The sequence below is a fragment of the Pelodiscus sinensis genome, chromosome 3 (assembly GCF_052426305.1).
Source record: "Pelodiscus sinensis isolate ZL-2025 chromosome 3, ASM5242630v1, whole genome shotgun sequence".
Lineage (NCBI taxonomy): Eukaryota > Metazoa > Chordata > Testudines > Trionychidae > Pelodiscus > Pelodiscus sinensis.
The window spans coordinates 119,695,012-119,712,883 of record NC_143054.1 but is presented as its reverse complement, the minus strand read 5'-3'; the positions used below and the strand labels follow the sequence as shown (position 1 = coordinate 119,712,883).

Genomic DNA, 17,872 nt, shown 5'->3' with positions numbered 1-17,872 from the left:
TAAATCTCTCTGCAATGTGCCATTAAAATGGGGATGTGTGGTTGAGAGGATGAGAACTGAAATGCTAGCTTGGGGAATCCGTGCCCTGGTCAGAAGTGGAAACTATCTCAAAGAAATTTCCATGGAGTAACATGATTTTGTTCAATTTTGACCCTAGTTCTTTTTGACCCTTTCAGGGTTTGTCCAGTTTGTTGTGTATTTTTAAATGAAGATGGTCTTATTTCCATGGCCCAAACCAGAATATTTCATTTTTTATGCTGTGCTTTTAGTGATAAGATTATATATGGTAAATCGCAGATGTGTTTAATTTGGGCTAAGCTTTCCACGAGGCGTACAGATAGAAGCCTAATCCGAACTATCTAGTCCGTGCCCGTGCCGCGTGTAGCCGGCTTTTAAAAATGGCGGCGCCGGCTTTATGCTGATGAAGCCCGGGAAATTCAAATCCCGGGCTTCATTAGCAAGTTTGGTATGCATACATTACCCCCCTAGTTCGAACTAGGGGGGTAGTGTAGACATACCCTCAGTTAGTAATGTCATATGTGCTGTAGCCTAGATTGTAAAAATCTCAAAACAGGAACAATATCTCCTCTCTTTTGTAAAGCACTAAACACACCTATTTACATCCCAGTCCCATTGTAGAGGCAACCTGTGCATCTGTGGAGACAGAGGTAGCATTGTCTTTTAATCTGGGAATAAGGTCTACTATGTCAATAGGTAAAATGGATTTACATGTCAAACTCTTGTGATCATGGTACAGTATGCTATTTCATTAATACAAACTATATATCAGAAGAAATAGTCTTGTGTTCTATGCTATGGCTATTGAAGCACTACATGGCTAGCATATGGTCTTCTATGGAAGTTTGGAGGATTTTTTTGTTTTTGTTTTTTAAGGAGAAAGGGAGTGGGGGTAGAGACACATTTAAACAGGTAGTGAAAGAAGCATTAACTTTCTTGAAGTCTGTAAAGTTACAGCAGGCATGTATGTGACTCCTTAGGAACATTTTCAGAAAATATCCTGCTGAGAGCATCACTTCAGGTATACCAGTGGTAGCACCGTTAGGTGCCCATCCTACATGGACTACTGGCACCTTTAACATTGTGTTGATTAGATTTGTTCTAAGCAGGGTTAAGAGACATAGCATTAAAAATGTCATTTGAACCAACTTCAGAGGGCCCCCACAAGTAGAGCTAAATTAGTACAGGCAGTCCCTGGGTTACGTACAAGATAGGGACTGTAGGTTTGTTCTTAAGTTGAATCTGTATGTAAGTCGGAACTGGCGTCCAGATTCAGCCGCTGCTGAAACTGACCGCCAGTTCTGACTTACATACAGATTCAACTTAAGAACCCCAAGTCAGCTGCTGCTGAAACTGATCAGCCGCTGATTCCAGGAAGCCCGGGGCAGAGCAACTGTGCCTCAGGCTTCCTGTAGTCAGCGCTGGTCAGTTTCAGCAATGGCTGACTTGGGGACGCCTGGGGCAGAGCAGCTGGGGTGCTGCTGGGTTGCTCCAGTAGCGCGGCTCCTTGGCGCTACTGGACCAACCCAGCAGCACCCCAGCTGCTCTGCCCCAGGCGTCCTGATTCAGCCGCTGCTGAAACTGACCAGCAGCGGCTGAATCAGGACGCCTGGGGCAGAGGGCTGGGGTGCTGCCGGGTTGGTCCAATAGTGCCCAGAGCGGCGCTGCGGGACCAACCGGCAGCGCCCCAGCTGCTCTGCCCCAGGGTCCACAACAAAAGCCTGGTCTGCTGGGGGGGCACACTAGCTGCGCCCCCCCCCCAGCAGACCAGGGACATGGGGAGCAAAGCCACAGCGGCGGGGTGCCTCGCCTCTGAGGCTTTGCTCTGGCGCGGGACCCGCTTTGCTCGCGGTGCCCCTGGTCTGCTGGGGACCGTCTCCAGCAGACCAGGGGCACCGCGAGTAAAGCCGCAGCAGCGGCGGGTTTGCTCGCAGTGACTCTGCTCTGCTGGGGACCGTCTCCAGCAGACCAGGGGCACCGTGAGCAAACCCGCCGGGGCTGCTGCTTTGCACCGGGAGCAGCTTTTCTCGCCCCGGAGGTCAAGGTGGCTGACCGCTGCCTGTGAGCTCCGGGGCGAGAGAGCCCCGTTCGTAAGTCGGGGACTGCCTGTATTAGAAACAGCAGGGGCTCGTCTACACTGGCCCCTTTTCCGGAAGGGGCATGTTAATTTCAGCTATCGTAGTAGGGAAATCCGCGGGGGATTTAAATATCCCCCGCGGCATTTAAATAAAAATGTCCGCCGCTTTTTTCCGGCTTTTAGAAAAGAGCGTCTACACTGGCCCCGATCCTCCGGAAAAAGCGCCCTTTTCCGGAGGCTCTTATTCCTACTTCAAAGTAGGAATAAGAGCCTCCGGAAAAGGGCGCTTTTTCCGGAGGATCGGGGCCAGTGTAGACGCTCTTTTCCGGCTTTTCTAAAAGTCGGAAAAAAGCGGCGGACATTTTTATTTAAATGCCACGGGGGATATTTAAATCCCCCGCGGATTTCCCTACTACGATAGCTGAAATTAACATGCCCCTTCCGGAAAAGGGGCCAGTGTAGACGTAGCCCAGATGTTTTTAGAAACTTTTCCCAGTATACAGTATCTTTAGAATATCCAGGGAATTCAGGTGTGAATCGAAATTCCAGGGGACATGAGGCAGTTCGAGAATCTGACCCATCATGGACAATCCCATCTACCCACAAGCCTCCAATTCCCACAACAAACTAATCAGCCAGCCAGCCAAATCGAAAAAGAAAAGCTACCTTAAGCAGTATTTTTACCCTCGAGAAGGGAGTGCTGACTGCTATTGAGTCCACATTGATAGTGCTCAGATGCTACTGTGATGGGGAACAGTACAGAACAGTAACAGATTGTAAGTAATTAAATTGTAAAGTAAGTAAATAGAGTAGTTTTGAGTTCTTTTGCAGTTAATTGTGTGTCATCATTTGGCTCCTGTCAATGTTTTTCCACTGTTTTTCACAGATTGGGTTCTACAATGCTGTAGCCATCCCCTGCTACACCACACTCACACAGATCTTCCCTCCTGCTGGGCCACTACTCCGTGCATGCAGGTGAGTAGTAGTGCAAATTTTTGCAACATATATCACTTAGCTGAGTGAAAGCATGCCACACTACATATATGTGTGTCTGGAAATATATGCCTCTAAATTCCAAATTTTGCATGTAGACAAATATAAATATTCTCTAGCTAGTGCATCCAACACCTGGAGGCAGGAACTACTGGGTAGTTCAGCCAACACGAATCTTTGCATACAGCTATGAAAATGTATTTTATGTCAAAAATACCAGTAAACAAGCAGGTCCATGGCAATGTGTCCCCAGTACCTTCTTAGCTCTTCAGATCTTTAAGCAACTGACTGGCATTTTCTCTTTTGGCAGTGTAAAAGTAACATAAGTAAATCCTCTCTCTGTCCATCTACTCATGTATCTAAAATAAACAGAAGTGTATGTGTTTATGTGTGTATACACGATATAAATAAAACAAGATTCTAGGACTGTCACTCTGAAGCCAAGAATGTCTGAGCCAGAGCAAAGTTATGGGAACAGCTATAAGCTTGGCTGAAAGCTCTTGATTCAGAATATCACCAAGTTTATTCATCACTGGAATACACAATCTGTTATCATCCAGTTTTTGAGTTCTTCGCAATTTTGACTTTACAGATTATATTGACACAACAGCAAGGCATGTATCTGCCTTGCTATCAGCCCTAGACTAATGTGATTTCAGAGGAAACTCAACCACCTAAGTGATAGCAAAGTCTTTCAGTTACTAGCGAGTGTATTTGTGAAGTGGTGTGCACACACACACACAGTTTGTAGTGACACCACTTCTTAGCGTGATGGGAAGTGGTGATACTGTACCTAGATTCTTTAAGTATGAACTTTTGGAATTTGCTTTGTTAGAATTATCATTAGGTTTCCTGGACTACAGTGAGTACTGACAGGGGTGTAATGAGAACACTGGTCCATTGCCACCTAGGGGTCTCTTTTGGCCAGGCTACTCTACAGGTCTATTCTAGCCTAACTTTGTTCGACTTTTTACATCAATAACTTGCCACCAACCCAGTCGCAGAAGTTCATGTCTGTAGATGACATTTGTTTCAGACTACAAGTTCTGACTTTCTCTGAGCTGAAGAAGACCCTGAGTAATAGCATTGCTACGCTGGCTGACTACTTCAAGACATGGTTCCTTCACTTAGCACCAGTAAGACAACGTCTAGCACATTCCACTTCCATCATGCCAATGCTAAGGGAACTAAACGTCATAATGAATGGCCAGAGGATGAAGCATGAAACTTACCCAGTGTACTTAAGTGAGACCCTTGATCAAACACTGACACCCAAAAGCCACTTGAGCAAGATAGCAGCAAAGGTCAACACATGCAACAACTTTCTCAGCAAACTGACAGGTTCTTCATGGGGAACAGATGATCCAAACCTAAGGATCTCACCCCATGCCATCTCGTATTCAGTACTAGAGTATGGAGTATAGAGCTGGTGAGCACACCCCAATTTGTTGACTGGCAAATCAACTCAACAATACACATCACAAGAACTTTTTGACTGATTCATCTTCTGTGGCTTGTATTTGTGAGCCACATTGCTCTCTTTTACATTGGGGGGAGATTTGCAGCTGGCAAGCTGCTTGAGAACTAGGTACTTGCCAGTCTAAGCTTGCCCTTTTTTAGCAACCTTTTTAGCCCACTAGCTACATGTTTTTCATCACCACACCTATGGTGGTCAATGCTGCCACACCAGAATGTGACCAGCCAAATCCCTGTGGCAGGAAGACTTGTGGTTGGTGTTAAGCACTAGTTAGTTCTTCATCACAGACCCTACTGCTCACCCGCCCAGCTTCAGCCTGCCACATCATCATTGAGCCCTTCTTATCCAATTCTGGAATGGGTAGGGCTCTTTGCAGCCAATTAGCACCACTAGGATCTTCCAAACAATCCAAGCTGCAGCTGCGATGGAGATCAAGCAGAGACACGCATTGTGGAGGCATGCCCACTAACTAAATTCATTGGTGAACTCCGAGAACTCCACTTGGCCACTGAGAATACATACTTGGCTCGGTGAATACGCAAACACCAAATAAAATAAATACTACTGTTTCTGAAGCTCATTGTGATATAGGCTACTCCTGAATCTTTCCCACCTGTGTTTTCACATGCCTTTTTTTCTTTTGCATTGTCTCCTTTTCTGCATACCAGTTATAAGCCCATCAATAGCCTGAATGTAATTGTGGCAGCAAGACCTATTTCTGTCTGCTCCAGATGGTTCTATCTCCTACCATGGTTTTAATTATTACACTGTTTCCCCCTCAGTGGAATCTTATGTCTCATTCCCTTCAGAGTTGGAGGCTCTAAACTTCCTTCCTAATGCTAGAAACAAAAGGCTAAGCCCTGAGAATTTCAGCATAAAATTAGTTCCCTTAAATTTCCTTATAAAACTATTTGTAAACATTCTTAAGTTTACTAGTTTGTGAATCAGTTGTCTTGCAAAGGTAGCTTGTGCAGCCTTGTCACCTTGCTTAATTGCTAGATTTGTAATTCATGCTCAGGGTAGATTATTAAACAGTCATCCAGTAATATCAACAGCTGAAATCTAGATCATGTCTGGCTGGTCCACTGTAGCCTAAAGACAAATGATATATTCTATAACAGAGTTTATTCCCATGACAGGTTTTCTGAGCTATGCTCTTTTAAAAAAAAAACTTATTCAACTTCCTCAAAGGCTGTGTCTAGACTGCATCCCTTTTCCGTAAAAGGGATGCAAATTAGACACATCGCAATTGCAAATGAAGTGGGGATTTAAATCTCTCCCGCTTCATTAGCATAAAAATGGCTGCCGCTTTTTTCCGGCTCGGAGCTTCGCCGGAAAAAAGCACCAGTCTAGACGCGGATCTTTCGGAATATAAAGCTTGGGATAAGGGATCTTTCAGAAAAGGCTTTATTTTCCGAAAGAGCCACGTGTAGACTGGCACTTTTTTCCAGCAAAGCTCCGAGCCGAAAAAAAGCGGCAGCCATTTTTATGCTAATGAAGCGGGGGAGATTTAAATCCCCGCTTCATTTGCAATTGCGATATGTCTAATTTGCATCCCTTTTACGGAAAAGGGATGCAGTCTAGACACAGCCAAAATGTTTTAAATTTATTAAAATTCCAGATGAATTTGTTCATGAAATATTTTCCATTAATTGGGGGTCTTTGACATTAAATTCTACCTTTAATCAAAAATATGTCTTTAAATATTTTCATTATGAAATAACTGGGAAAGAAATCTTCTGAGATTACTTCTGCATGATTAATGGATTAACCTCAGAACTGGAAGCCAGGAACTCCTGAGTTCTATTCCCACTTCAAGTCACTTGTCTGGCCTTAAGTATGTTTTGCACTTATTTTACTAATATTTACATAATCCTCACAAAACTTGTATGATAGTTGAGCATCATTATTACCATTTTAGAGAAATGGAAACTCAGAATCAAGGAAAGTAAGTAAGATGCATAAAGTTAGACAGTGTATCATTGCCAAGACTTAAGCACTGGACAAATTAAAAAAGAAAGAAATATCATTGAATGAAGTTTCAAATCAAGTATTTTTGAACACAAAAATAGAAACATTTCATTTGAAAATGTCCAAATGAAACATTTAGGTTTTTGGGATTTTCTTATTCAACTGAAACAATTCAGTGAATTCAGCACAAGTTTGCAAAATATTTCATTAGCACCGATGGGAAAAAAAATGTGGCTGAAAAATTTCATCAACTTCTAGTCAGGATCAAGATTCCAGGTAGACCCCACCCTTTTCAATTCCTGGCCCCCTTCCCACTGAAGTAGAAATGTTTAAGACTTGATGTTCAGAGGTGTCATCCAAAATTTTACTTGTCGTAAGTGGGAGTTGGCCCAGAGTCTTTCAAAATAAATATGAACATCTTTTGAAGAATGTTTTTCTTCTGAGGCAGCATAATCAGATTCAGTCCTTTGGGGCTATATCTACACAGCAGCTAGACACCCCTGGCTGACCCATCATCCTTCTCATCTGGCATGTACTGCAGGGGCTCCATGTGCAGCCCCTCATCTACAGGCCCCGACCCCACAGCTTCTACTGGCCATAGTTCTCCATTACTGATCAATGGGTGGTTAGTGTATTAATTGCCAAAACAATAATGGAAGTCACGCCATAGAAATACGACACAGGTTATATCTTTGGCCTGCACAAACTCAGTAAGAAAATGAATGTATTACTCCACATGAAGAGGGAGGAAGAATACACTCAGATAACTAGGGTGTCATGCATATCGCTGTTTTAATTAGAGGCAAAGGACACTATTAATGTGTGTAAAACCAAAGTTTGGACTTTTGAAGGAGAGGATAGGCCAGGCTATAAGGTAATGAGCACTATCAGCCTCAAGGAAGGAAAATATCGTGCTTATTTGAATACCCTTTACTTTGGAGAAGACTAATTATTCAGTAACCCTAGTATCTAAAAGTTGTTGACAAAAAGAGGCAATGGGTATATAAATATCAAAGGGAAAACCAAGCTGGTATGTAACAGGCAAAATTGTCCCATTATTATAGTGTCCCGTTATCAACCAACCAAACAATGAAGGTGCCAATGGTTCTGTGTGTAGATTCTGGTGTTAGTACTCTTCCTCTCTAAATTCTAACTAATGGTCCTTATCTGCTTCCTTTCACTATCCAGTCTTTAGGGCTGCGTCTAGACTGGCATGATTTTCCGCAAATGCTTTTAAAAGAAAAGTTTTTCCGTTAAAAGCATTTGCGGAAAAGAGCATCTAGATTGGCATGGACGCTTTTGCGCAAAAGCACTTTTTGCGGAAAAGCATCTGTACCAATCTAGATGCGGTTTTGCGCAAGAAAGCCCCGATCGCCATTTTCGCCATCGGGGCTTTTTTGCGCAAAACTGTTTTTAACTGTCTACACTGGCCCTCTTGCGCAAATACATTTGCACAAGAGGGCTTTTTTCCGAACGGGAGCAGCATAGTATTTGCGCAAGAACACTGACAATCTTACATTAGATCATCAGTGTTCTTGCTCAAATTCAAGCGGCCAGTGTAGACAGCTGGCAAGTTTTTCTGAAAAAGCATCTGCTTTTGCGGAAAAACTTGCCAGTCTAGACGCAGCCTAGGTGCTTACAGACTATCAGTTTTGCTTGTTACATACCAACTCGGTTTTCCCTTTGATATTTATATACCCACTGCCTCTTTTTGTCCTCCCCCTTCCATTCCCCTACTCCCCTCCCCATTTAATTTTGGTTCTGGACATCCAACACTCTGGTCATCTGAAGAAGTGGGCTGTGGCCTCAAAAGCTCATAATACCATCTACATGTTTCATTAGTCTTTAATGTGCAACCATACTATTTGTTGTTTTCTGAATTTGTCCTGTACAGACTAACCTGGCTACCCCTCTGAAGAGAAAGAAACAAGATAAATTAGTACAGTAGTAAACAAAAACCTGTATTATAGACCACTGTTATATACTTCATAAAATTATTTATGTAGGTATAATATAGCAGAAATTATTATGAAAAATTATTACATTTATGTATAGTCTTTGCTCTCTTTGCATTACCAGGGAAAATCTCAAACAATGGGAGAAAGTGACACGAGGAGAGGAAACTTCATTATGGATTCCATCCCAACCACATGATCCGCAGACCTCGGATTCACTTCCTGTGAAGATTGATGACTAAACAGCCGTGACAAATTTTTTTAACCCCAAGGCATCTCTCCTTTGTTCTTTTTTGGTTTGGTTTCATGGGGGGGGGGGGGGGGGCGGTTCTTTTTCTTTTCTTTTTTTAAATGACAAAATCTACAAATGCTAACTGAGAAGCAGATCTGTCTCTGAGGTAATCCCTACAGAGTTACCTCAGATAGGCAATTGTCTGCCAGTCTCCTGTCTACCATCACACACACAACGTAACCAGAGAGAGACTGACAATTCTGTTGTTTCAGAATCAGCTGTCAAAGCAAACTTGTGATATGTGAATATAAAAGACTGGCCTTTTCTCATAGGCTACATTGCTGAGGCCTTAATTCAAAACTGAAGGGAAAAAATATTAGGGGGTACTTTTAAAATTGTATCTTTCTAGTAAGGGTTTCAATGGTACTTTTATTATATTGTACTGTGGCTGGATTTAACACCAGTGTCACTTGGGAGTTCATGGCTATAAATAGAACATTTTACACATTGCTATTGTGAATGTTTATGTGTGATCTACTTGTAATCGGTTTGAAATTTAGCAGAAAACCTCTGGAGCTGTAACTTTCATTGAAGTTACAGTATTTGAATTATCTTGCTGCAGGCAGAAGGAAAAACAGCATTTAGGTTCAAAGCTCCAAAAACTCTATTTGGTATCACAGAGCAACCCTTTTATTTCTCAAGTTAAATGTTGAAAGCACTGGGTAGGGTGTTTGTTTCTTTGTAATAATGTGAAAAACTAGAGAGCTCATTCAGTCATACACTGTAATACTGGATATTTATCTCCAGTAAGGAGGGATGCATGTACAATTTCAGGCTGGACCTTTTTATCAACATTGGCTAAAGTAATGGGCTAAAGTTTGAATGTAATAGGAGAGATCTGCCTGCCTAGCTTTGTGTACATCAAGTGTTCATGCTAATTTTTTTCATGGTAGGGTTATATTTTAGAAAATACTAGAGAGACCTGTTAAACATACAATACTTTCTGCTGGAGACAGGAGCCTTGTCAGAAAAATAAGGTCTACAAGGTGTGACTGGTACCATCACTATAAAAGGAAAGTATTTTGCTTTGATTAGATTTTATGTTGCTCACTAATACTGTATGTTTTATATTGTCCCCTCCCCCAAAAAAGGGAAGCTATTTGCCTTTTGTAGGTGTGCTTTTTTTCTAGTTTAGCAAACATTTCCAGATTTAAAGCTATCAAACTAAGCAGAAATAGCTAAAGTGATTGAAGTGATTCAGTGGCAACATTGTTATAGAGTAAAAACAACAAGTAGTATGGTCAGCAGTTTAAACATAGTAACGCCTTTTCCATTCTGCTTGTTTGCTGAACTGCATTCATCTTATTAATTTTTTTAATTTAAATGTCATGGTCCATAAAGAATTTTGCCTTCTACTAATGGTCGAGCACAAACCAGTATATGTTTGTATATATAAATAGTATGTGATCTATAATCACATAATGTATACATAAGCCTTTGCAATAAGTAAAATAACATGAAGGGTTAGATGGGGGGAGGGTATCTGATTAAATATTTTTATTGAAGTTCAAATTTGAATCATAGTGTGGACCAAGCCATGTCTAGCAACATCCATACTAACACTTTTAATTTGCTTTACCATTACTAAATGATATAATTCTGTGCATACTCACCAGTGAATTATTTTGGAATGGAAAAAATTATAAGGGTGCAGTTTTATCAAACGAAACAATTAAGATTGTACTACATGTGTCCTCTACTTTATTCCTTACCAGTTCTGATTTAAATAACTTAGTTCATATATGTGTGATTGCAAGCAAAGACCTTTGGACACAATTTACGTGTAAATTTTGCAGCTCTGTGGTGGCCTCAGATGCAGTCTGTCTGTGTATCTGTGAGAGACCCAAAACAACTCAAATTGAAAATATTTTTCATTCCTCTAGCATATCTGTTATTACCATGCCCTTCTCCCTCTGGTCTTATCATTGTTGCAAAATATTTTTTGTCACATGCTATATTCATTTCATAGAAAGTTTGTCTGACTTCCAATCACTGACTGTAAAATCTAAATTAACTAGTTCATGCATCATTGAAAATGCTTGGCGGTATCATTTATAGGTGCTTGTATTGAGAATTGATATTAATACAGAAAATATTTCCCTAACAAATTTAGCAAAGTTGCAATAAATAGGTGTGTTAATGTGATGAGCAGCCATACTGGCACTGGACTTTTTGAGTAATCTGAATCACTTAAAAATATTTGTTATAGTTTAAGTGCTGTTAGCATTGATAAGACCAGTTACCCAAACCCCTTTTCTTATCCTCTGGAATAAGACTGGATAAAGGAGATCATATGGACAAAGACTATATTTTAGGCAACATCAAAAATAATAGTCTTAACTGGCAAAATTTGCTAAGTTGCATCAATTTATCCTATAGGCTAATTTATGGAGTGCAGTTTTAGGCATTCAGGTGTTTGACAGAAGTAAGCCCAAACTGGTATCCCAGAACTGAAAACGCTAATCCTAAGAAGTTTGAAGCTTCCTTTGAATGTTGTGACTCAGGTCCATGCTGAATTATTTGGTTGTCTAAAATTTCTATTTGCACTAGTAAATAAAACAATTAGACATGAGACACTGCCATTTTTGTGATAAAAATGTCAAATGAGTTTTTCTCGCTTTAAAAGTATAATCTCATAAAATGAGTAAGACCTTTTAAAATATTGGCTCATTTTTCCTAAAAGTATTCTTTCATTTATAGATTTTATTTCCAAAAGTGTTGTTTTTATTAAAGTTTTAATGACCTTTTCCCTTCTAAACACAACAAAAGAAAAAAAGGGATGGTTTCAAGCCATATTTGAGCATTCTTTTATATAGCTATAAGAAACTGAATTTGGGAAAGATGCATATTCAGCCATAGGTCCTGCTGATGCATCATGGAACATAATGAATGAAGAAAACATCGCCAACGTGTGAAAAGCAGACAGATAGTATTAGCCATTTTAGTTTTCATATAATATACTGTATATTCTATAAATGCTTTGGAAAATCTGTTGCTGCTGTGATCAAGTATTTTTGTAAAATGGTGCAATATTCTACTGTAATGGTTCAGCATGTTGCAGTTACATTATTATCAATTGTAGCATGTTAGAACCCTTATATTAGAATAATGTTCAGGGTTTAGTTTTTAAAATACTTTAGAATCAAATACTTTAATTAGATTCTAGGGGGCATGCAGTGTGGCGCTTATATTTTCATTTGGCACACAGTACTTAGGTATGTTTTAAATAATCTGCATGGATTGCACATTTAGAAGCAGAAATATTTGTACTAGCTATTTTGCTATTATTGTGTTTGGGTCACCTAGTGTTAAAATTATAAGGGCAGCTTATAGCATTATTTATCTAAAAGAAACACCCATGTCCCTTACCTGTACAAACAATTGCGACTTTCTTCAAGAAACTCATTTGCCTAAAACACTGTGATATAGTTGCCATTCTGTGAAATGGTGAAGTAAATTGTTCATTCTCAGGAGAGTAAGTGACTTTCTGTACTCTTCTCTATGGATACTCATCTTCAAATTTTAGGTTATGAAACCCAATCTAACAGAGGCAAATCACAACTATCTTTTGTCTGCTTGCTGACCAAAAACTGTGCTTGATTGTAATTTGGGTGTGTATGCTCTGTCAAAAACACAAAATTAATAATGAACTGGTTTGTACAGTATATCAAACTGGTTTGTAGAGTAGATCCATGTATATTTAAAATTCACAGGGGGGAGGGACGCAGTTCTGTGGAGAAGAAAGAACTTCAAAGTAACATTCAACTTTAAGACATCTAGTGAGCTGAAAATTTGGTTTTATATGAGACACATAAACTATCTTCTTTGTAAAAAGAAATGCAAGTGCAATAATTTAAAGAGGTCTTACCTTTGCATTTATAAATTATAAATACTGTACATGGTGTGTATTTTTTCATGTATTCATTTGCAGTCTTTGTATTTAAAAAAAACAAACCTAAACCTTTACTATTATGTTTGTACAATAGATCAGTAATCATTTATTATAATAGAGTTAAGTTGTAAATAAATTAACAAACCAAACAGCCAGTACATATGCATATATGGTTGTCCTGTTGTGAAACCTGGTTCTGCTTTAATTGCTGGCTTTAGCACAGCAAAACAACTTCTGTGGATATGTAATTATACATATAAATATATGTATGATACATAAAATATATTTAGAAATGTTCATATTTTAATGGATATATATATATATCCATATGCTTTGGTGTGAATATTACTGAATACAGAGTTTTTTAATATTTTCTATGTTCATTTTTTGCTGTTACTGTGAGTGAGGGAGAGCGATGGGGACTTTTTGTGGATCTGTGCGTATGTTTGTTGATATACTACAAATAAAATGCAAGGACAAAAGAGAACAAAAGGCAATGGAATCCATGAAAAAGATCAACATTTGATTTTCTGTACATATGACAACTTAATAGTTAAGGTGCATTTTTCTGAATATCTGCTGTTGCAGCTATTTTCTATAACAAAACATGTCTTAGTGTATATTAATTAAATATTCAAATTGCAGCCAGCTCCTCAGCTGGTAAAAATTGCCACAGCTACATTTTCTTCCATGCTGAGGATTTAGGCTACCATTTTTAAGTCACAAATTTAATTAAGTATATTTACCATCAGTCCATCAGTTTCCAGCATCATGGAACTACTTATGTGTTGCTTGAACAGATTTGTGGCCCCTTTTGTCTAGACACAGTGATGAGGAAAGGGGGAAAAAAAATCTTATAATAGTTTGGGTACAAGGGTTTACTAATGAACCCTCATGGCCCAAACCCTGTTTTTCATGGCCTCCCCCAGGGTACAGTTAATTTTGAGGGGAAAGGTTTGTTTCCAGAACGAGCAAGGTTTGCTAAAACAAACCTCATGTTAGAAATGGCTGGACAAAATCATAGATTATTTAAAAAGACCATATGAATGCACCTCGTTACAATACCTATTATTCTGCCACTCCTTTTATTACTGTTTATAAAACTGTATTACTCAGCAGTTCCAGACAGGGATTCTACTTGATGCTATACAAACACATCCTTGCTCCAAATACCCTTCTATTGGGTTAGTATGTGATCAAGTGAGGTAGTATTGATAATTGTAGAAAATAACGGATGAGTTGATTTCAATACATGTGATTTTATATATGCTTCTGTCAAAACAAGGGATTCATCAGCTGCCATTAAAAATCAACATTCACCCATAGTAATTTAGATTTCTTGTTCTATGTGCAGGGAAATGTGTAATTTTGGGTATAGAATGGTGGGTAGCTATGGGGAAATGTTGACTTTTTAATGATGATCACTATAATAAAAATACATCTAAAGAAACCATGGTGACTGGACTCTTACTTTGAACTCTCAAAGTTCCAGCATGAATGGTGGAAACTCTCATATCGCTCAATGGTTTTTGACCCGTCAAAACAATAGTAGGTGCGCCTCAGTGCCTTCCAGATCAGTTTTCAAAAGACAACCCACTCAAAACAGGCACTCACTCATGATCACTGGAGACCTGGCATTGATTTGGTGTTGTCTGTTTTCAGCTCCGGCCTTGCATTAGATGATTAATGCAAATACATACATTTGCTGCTTATGTTACTTTTCCCTGTAAGCAATTGCTGTAGTTGCCACAAAAATGTGATTGTTATTGTGGGAAAAGGGAAAGGAGTTCTGTGATGTCATGAATTAAGGGAAGATGATTTATGAAACAATGTACAGGTTGAACCTCTCTGGTCTGGCAACATCCGTGATCCAGCTGGACCATAGATGTTGCTAGACCAGAGAGCCCTGGCCCCAAAGGTTCAGATTGGATGGGAGCAGAGCCGGTATGGAGCCTGTGACCTGTGGGTAGATAGCTCCAGGAGCTCAGGAAACCCCCAGGGGGGCAGCAGATCCAGGCAGGTGAGCTGGAGGAGATCAGGCCTCTGAGGTCTCCCAGAGCAGAAGCCAGGAGGAGAACCCCGGGAGATCTTGGACGTCTGACCTCCCCTGGTCCGGCAAATTCCCTTGTTTGGTTCCCAACGGTGCCGGACCAGGAAAGTTTAACCTGTATATAAAAATGTGGGTCCACAGACTGAAAAAGCATAACATTCCCAACTATGTAATGTTCCCCTCCAGTTTCTTGATTTCACTGAGTTTGTCAAAGAAGATCCTTGTTGGAACTGACACCATAGAGGTCGGGTCCAGTTCTGCAGACTCAGTTCCATTTGGACAGTGTTCTGTATCCTTTTTTCAATGCCCTGTTCCCAGTAGATTGCTTGGAGAACTGATCTCTTTCATATAGCCCTTCAACTTCACAATTGACGAGGACTTGGAAATTTAGCATTGGGAATTTTAGTTCTCTGTCAGTTACGGTGTACCAGTGCAGTACGTGAGTCTCCTAAGTCCTTAGCACGTCAACAGCCTCAGCTTTTCTGAGGGGAAGAGCATTGTCTTTCTCACTGATTTCATTTTGATGCTGTGCTGGAGTTGAGTGGGGTCGCCTATTTCAGAGTCTGTTTTGGACATGTTGTAGCTTGTCTTTTTCACCTTCAATTAGGATGTTTAGAAGTCTATTTCTGAATTCCTGAGGGAAACAAACACCTTCCCTTTTCTTTCTAGACTCAGCTCCTTTTATCTAACTGTGGATAATTTCAACCTCAGAACCAATGTTCTAAGACATTAAACTGCTGAGATTTGACCTATGTACAAGACAAAGGTTTTTCACCTTCGTTTGACATTTTCCCTTATTCTAATGTATTTACAGGAAGGACAGTGTTTCTGCAAATTCTTTTATTAATCTGATCCTTTCCACCAACTTTAATATTGTTGGTAAAAACTAGTATCCTGGACCAATTTGTTATTAGTTGATCCAGCTTCTCAAATTGGTGGCAATACAGCACATCTTTTTCATGTTTTCCTCCTTGCAAAACATGCAATGCAGTTGCTCTTACATTGCAGAGAATGTTGCCATACCAGTGGGTGTCTGCTACGCAATCAGTACTATTTTTCTTAACTCTTTTACCTCCTGTTTCATGAAAGCAATGTCTCTGGGACTTACAAAATGCCTCTGAAGTTTTCTTGCTCACTTGTAAGTTAGGGAACGTGCTGCTTTGTGGATTCTTTCTTTGAATGTTTTAGCTTCCAAGACCCTGACCCAAAGCTCATTGAAGCTAGTGGGGGATCATTCCATTAATTACAATGAACTCAGGATCAGGCTCCAATATAGGTATCCAGTTCAAATCTTGGTGTCATTTAAATTAATGACAAAGCTATCAATATCTTCTATGGAGCCAGGATTTTCCCAGAGCGCTTCTCTGAAGATACCACCTTATTGCTCACCAACATCTGCATTCTCCTCAGAGTTGGGAGGCTGACATTTTTTCAATAACTTTCTAGTCATTTTGACTTAAGAAAAATTCTCTCCGTCACAAATGCTTGGAGATGAGGTTGAAAGTCTTGTCTCTCATTGGAAACCTGAAACCAAACAATAGGAATTCAGTCAAATGATACCTTTTTGAAAAGCTGAATTACAGCAGGCAAGTAATTTCCCTTTTATGTTCTGTGGCCTTTAAGATTACTTGAAGGTGTAAGTGATTTTTACAGTCACAGTGCCTGTTAAATATTTGATCTATTTTCATAAGGAATTTTCTTTGGGGCTATGTAAACCCTGAACACTAGTAAGTGGATACAAATGGCTATTGGTCCAGTACATTGTTCACCAAGAACTATATCTAATTACATTGTTTTTAAGCTAACAGCATCTTGCACCAATTTATGAAAATTATGGGTATAGAAAAGAACACCAGTTTCTAAGTCTCAAGGTAAAATATTTACAGTACCTGAGGGACATCCAGCCATCTGTTAGGCACTTTGAGAATATTAACAACAAGGTCTAAACACGGGAACAGGCAGTCCAGAAAAACCACAGTCCAACAGACTGATCTTAATAAAAGTAAAGTGGAATTTGTGATTTGCCTAGTTTCCACCTTTCCCTCAACACCCACTTATAAGGACAGGTGGAATCCTGTATTGGTACATTTTGTAAAATTAATTAAATAGTAAAAAATCACCTGGCTTGACAATTTTTAATTGCTGTATGGCATCCGTAACATTTTCTATTTTTTGCCTCTCTGGTATAACAAACGCCATCTACAGATTCTTTTCTACTACGTAATATATTATTCCTGCACATGGACTTTCAAATGTCTTCTAAAACTTTTAGGGTGAAATCCTGGCCCCGTTAGTGTCAAGCAAAGTTTTGCCATTGAAATCTATGGGCTAGAATATCACCCTTAGCCTCAGCTTCTTCTACAAACACTGGCCATAATTCTTCAAGGTTCTTGGCATTCAGTTTCATGGGATTGGGTCCATTCTCAGTCCTTCCCTGTATTTTGTAATATTTGCTAGTGGCCTATATCTCTTTAAATTCTGTTTTGTGATGCTCCTTGTGTTTGTAATTCATTGTTGTTGTGCATTCCAGAAGTATATTGTAAAATAAATACACTATAATCATGAGGCCTTTTGTACTGTAGTAGTAAGATGATAGGTAATAAGTACTACTTTTAAAACAGTTAAACACTACTCCTAGTGTAGTTATCTACTGATCTTTTAAGGATTTGTGACCTCCAGCACTATAGTATCTGAATCTCTTAGATGGAAAGCTTAATAATTTTATGTTAAGAATGTGTTTAGAATTGTGTTTGGAATGATTTCTCCCATGGTTCCCCGAAACCACCCCCCACTATCAGCAGATATTAATCTCTTATGTGATATCATGTGTCCAGAGTAAGAAGAAGATGGGTGTTAAATTTAACCATTGTAATGCCATCGTGTTTGTATTATCTAGCAAGAATACTTTATGCAGGAAAGAGCCCAGTGTAATACCATGGGATCAGAGCCTTTGTACTGCTCTGCAAGATTGTAAATATATCCCCCGTTATGTTGCCAGTGTATCTCTGACACTGATTATCACTGTGGTAAAAATGAACTTGGACTATACTGTCATTGAGTCATATTAGATTAGAACTTGTACTGTATCTACCCATATGATGTCTGGTTCAGGCCTAATAGCCCTCATTTACATGGACACTAATACTA

At 39.6% G+C, this 17,872-nt stretch overlaps 1 protein-coding gene across 3 annotated transcripts in view; it reads left to right on the top strand.

The window, feature by feature from the left end:
• Positions 1-14,124, top strand: part of PDE10A (phosphodiesterase 10A) — a 271,962-nt gene extending 257,838 nt beyond the window's left edge. For all 3 annotated transcript variants that reach the window (XM_075924593.2, XM_075924594.2, XM_025179481.3), the window contains 2 exons: positions 2,982-3,070; positions 8,616-14,124. In XM_075924593.2, the coding sequence (XP_075780708.2) occupies positions 2,982-3,070; positions 8,616-8,733 (207 nt within the window). In that variant the 3' untranslated portion in view covers positions 8,734-14,124. The remainder of the gene's footprint in view (positions 1-2,981; positions 3,071-8,615) is intronic.
• Positions 14,125-17,872: the final 3,748 nt, after the last annotated feature.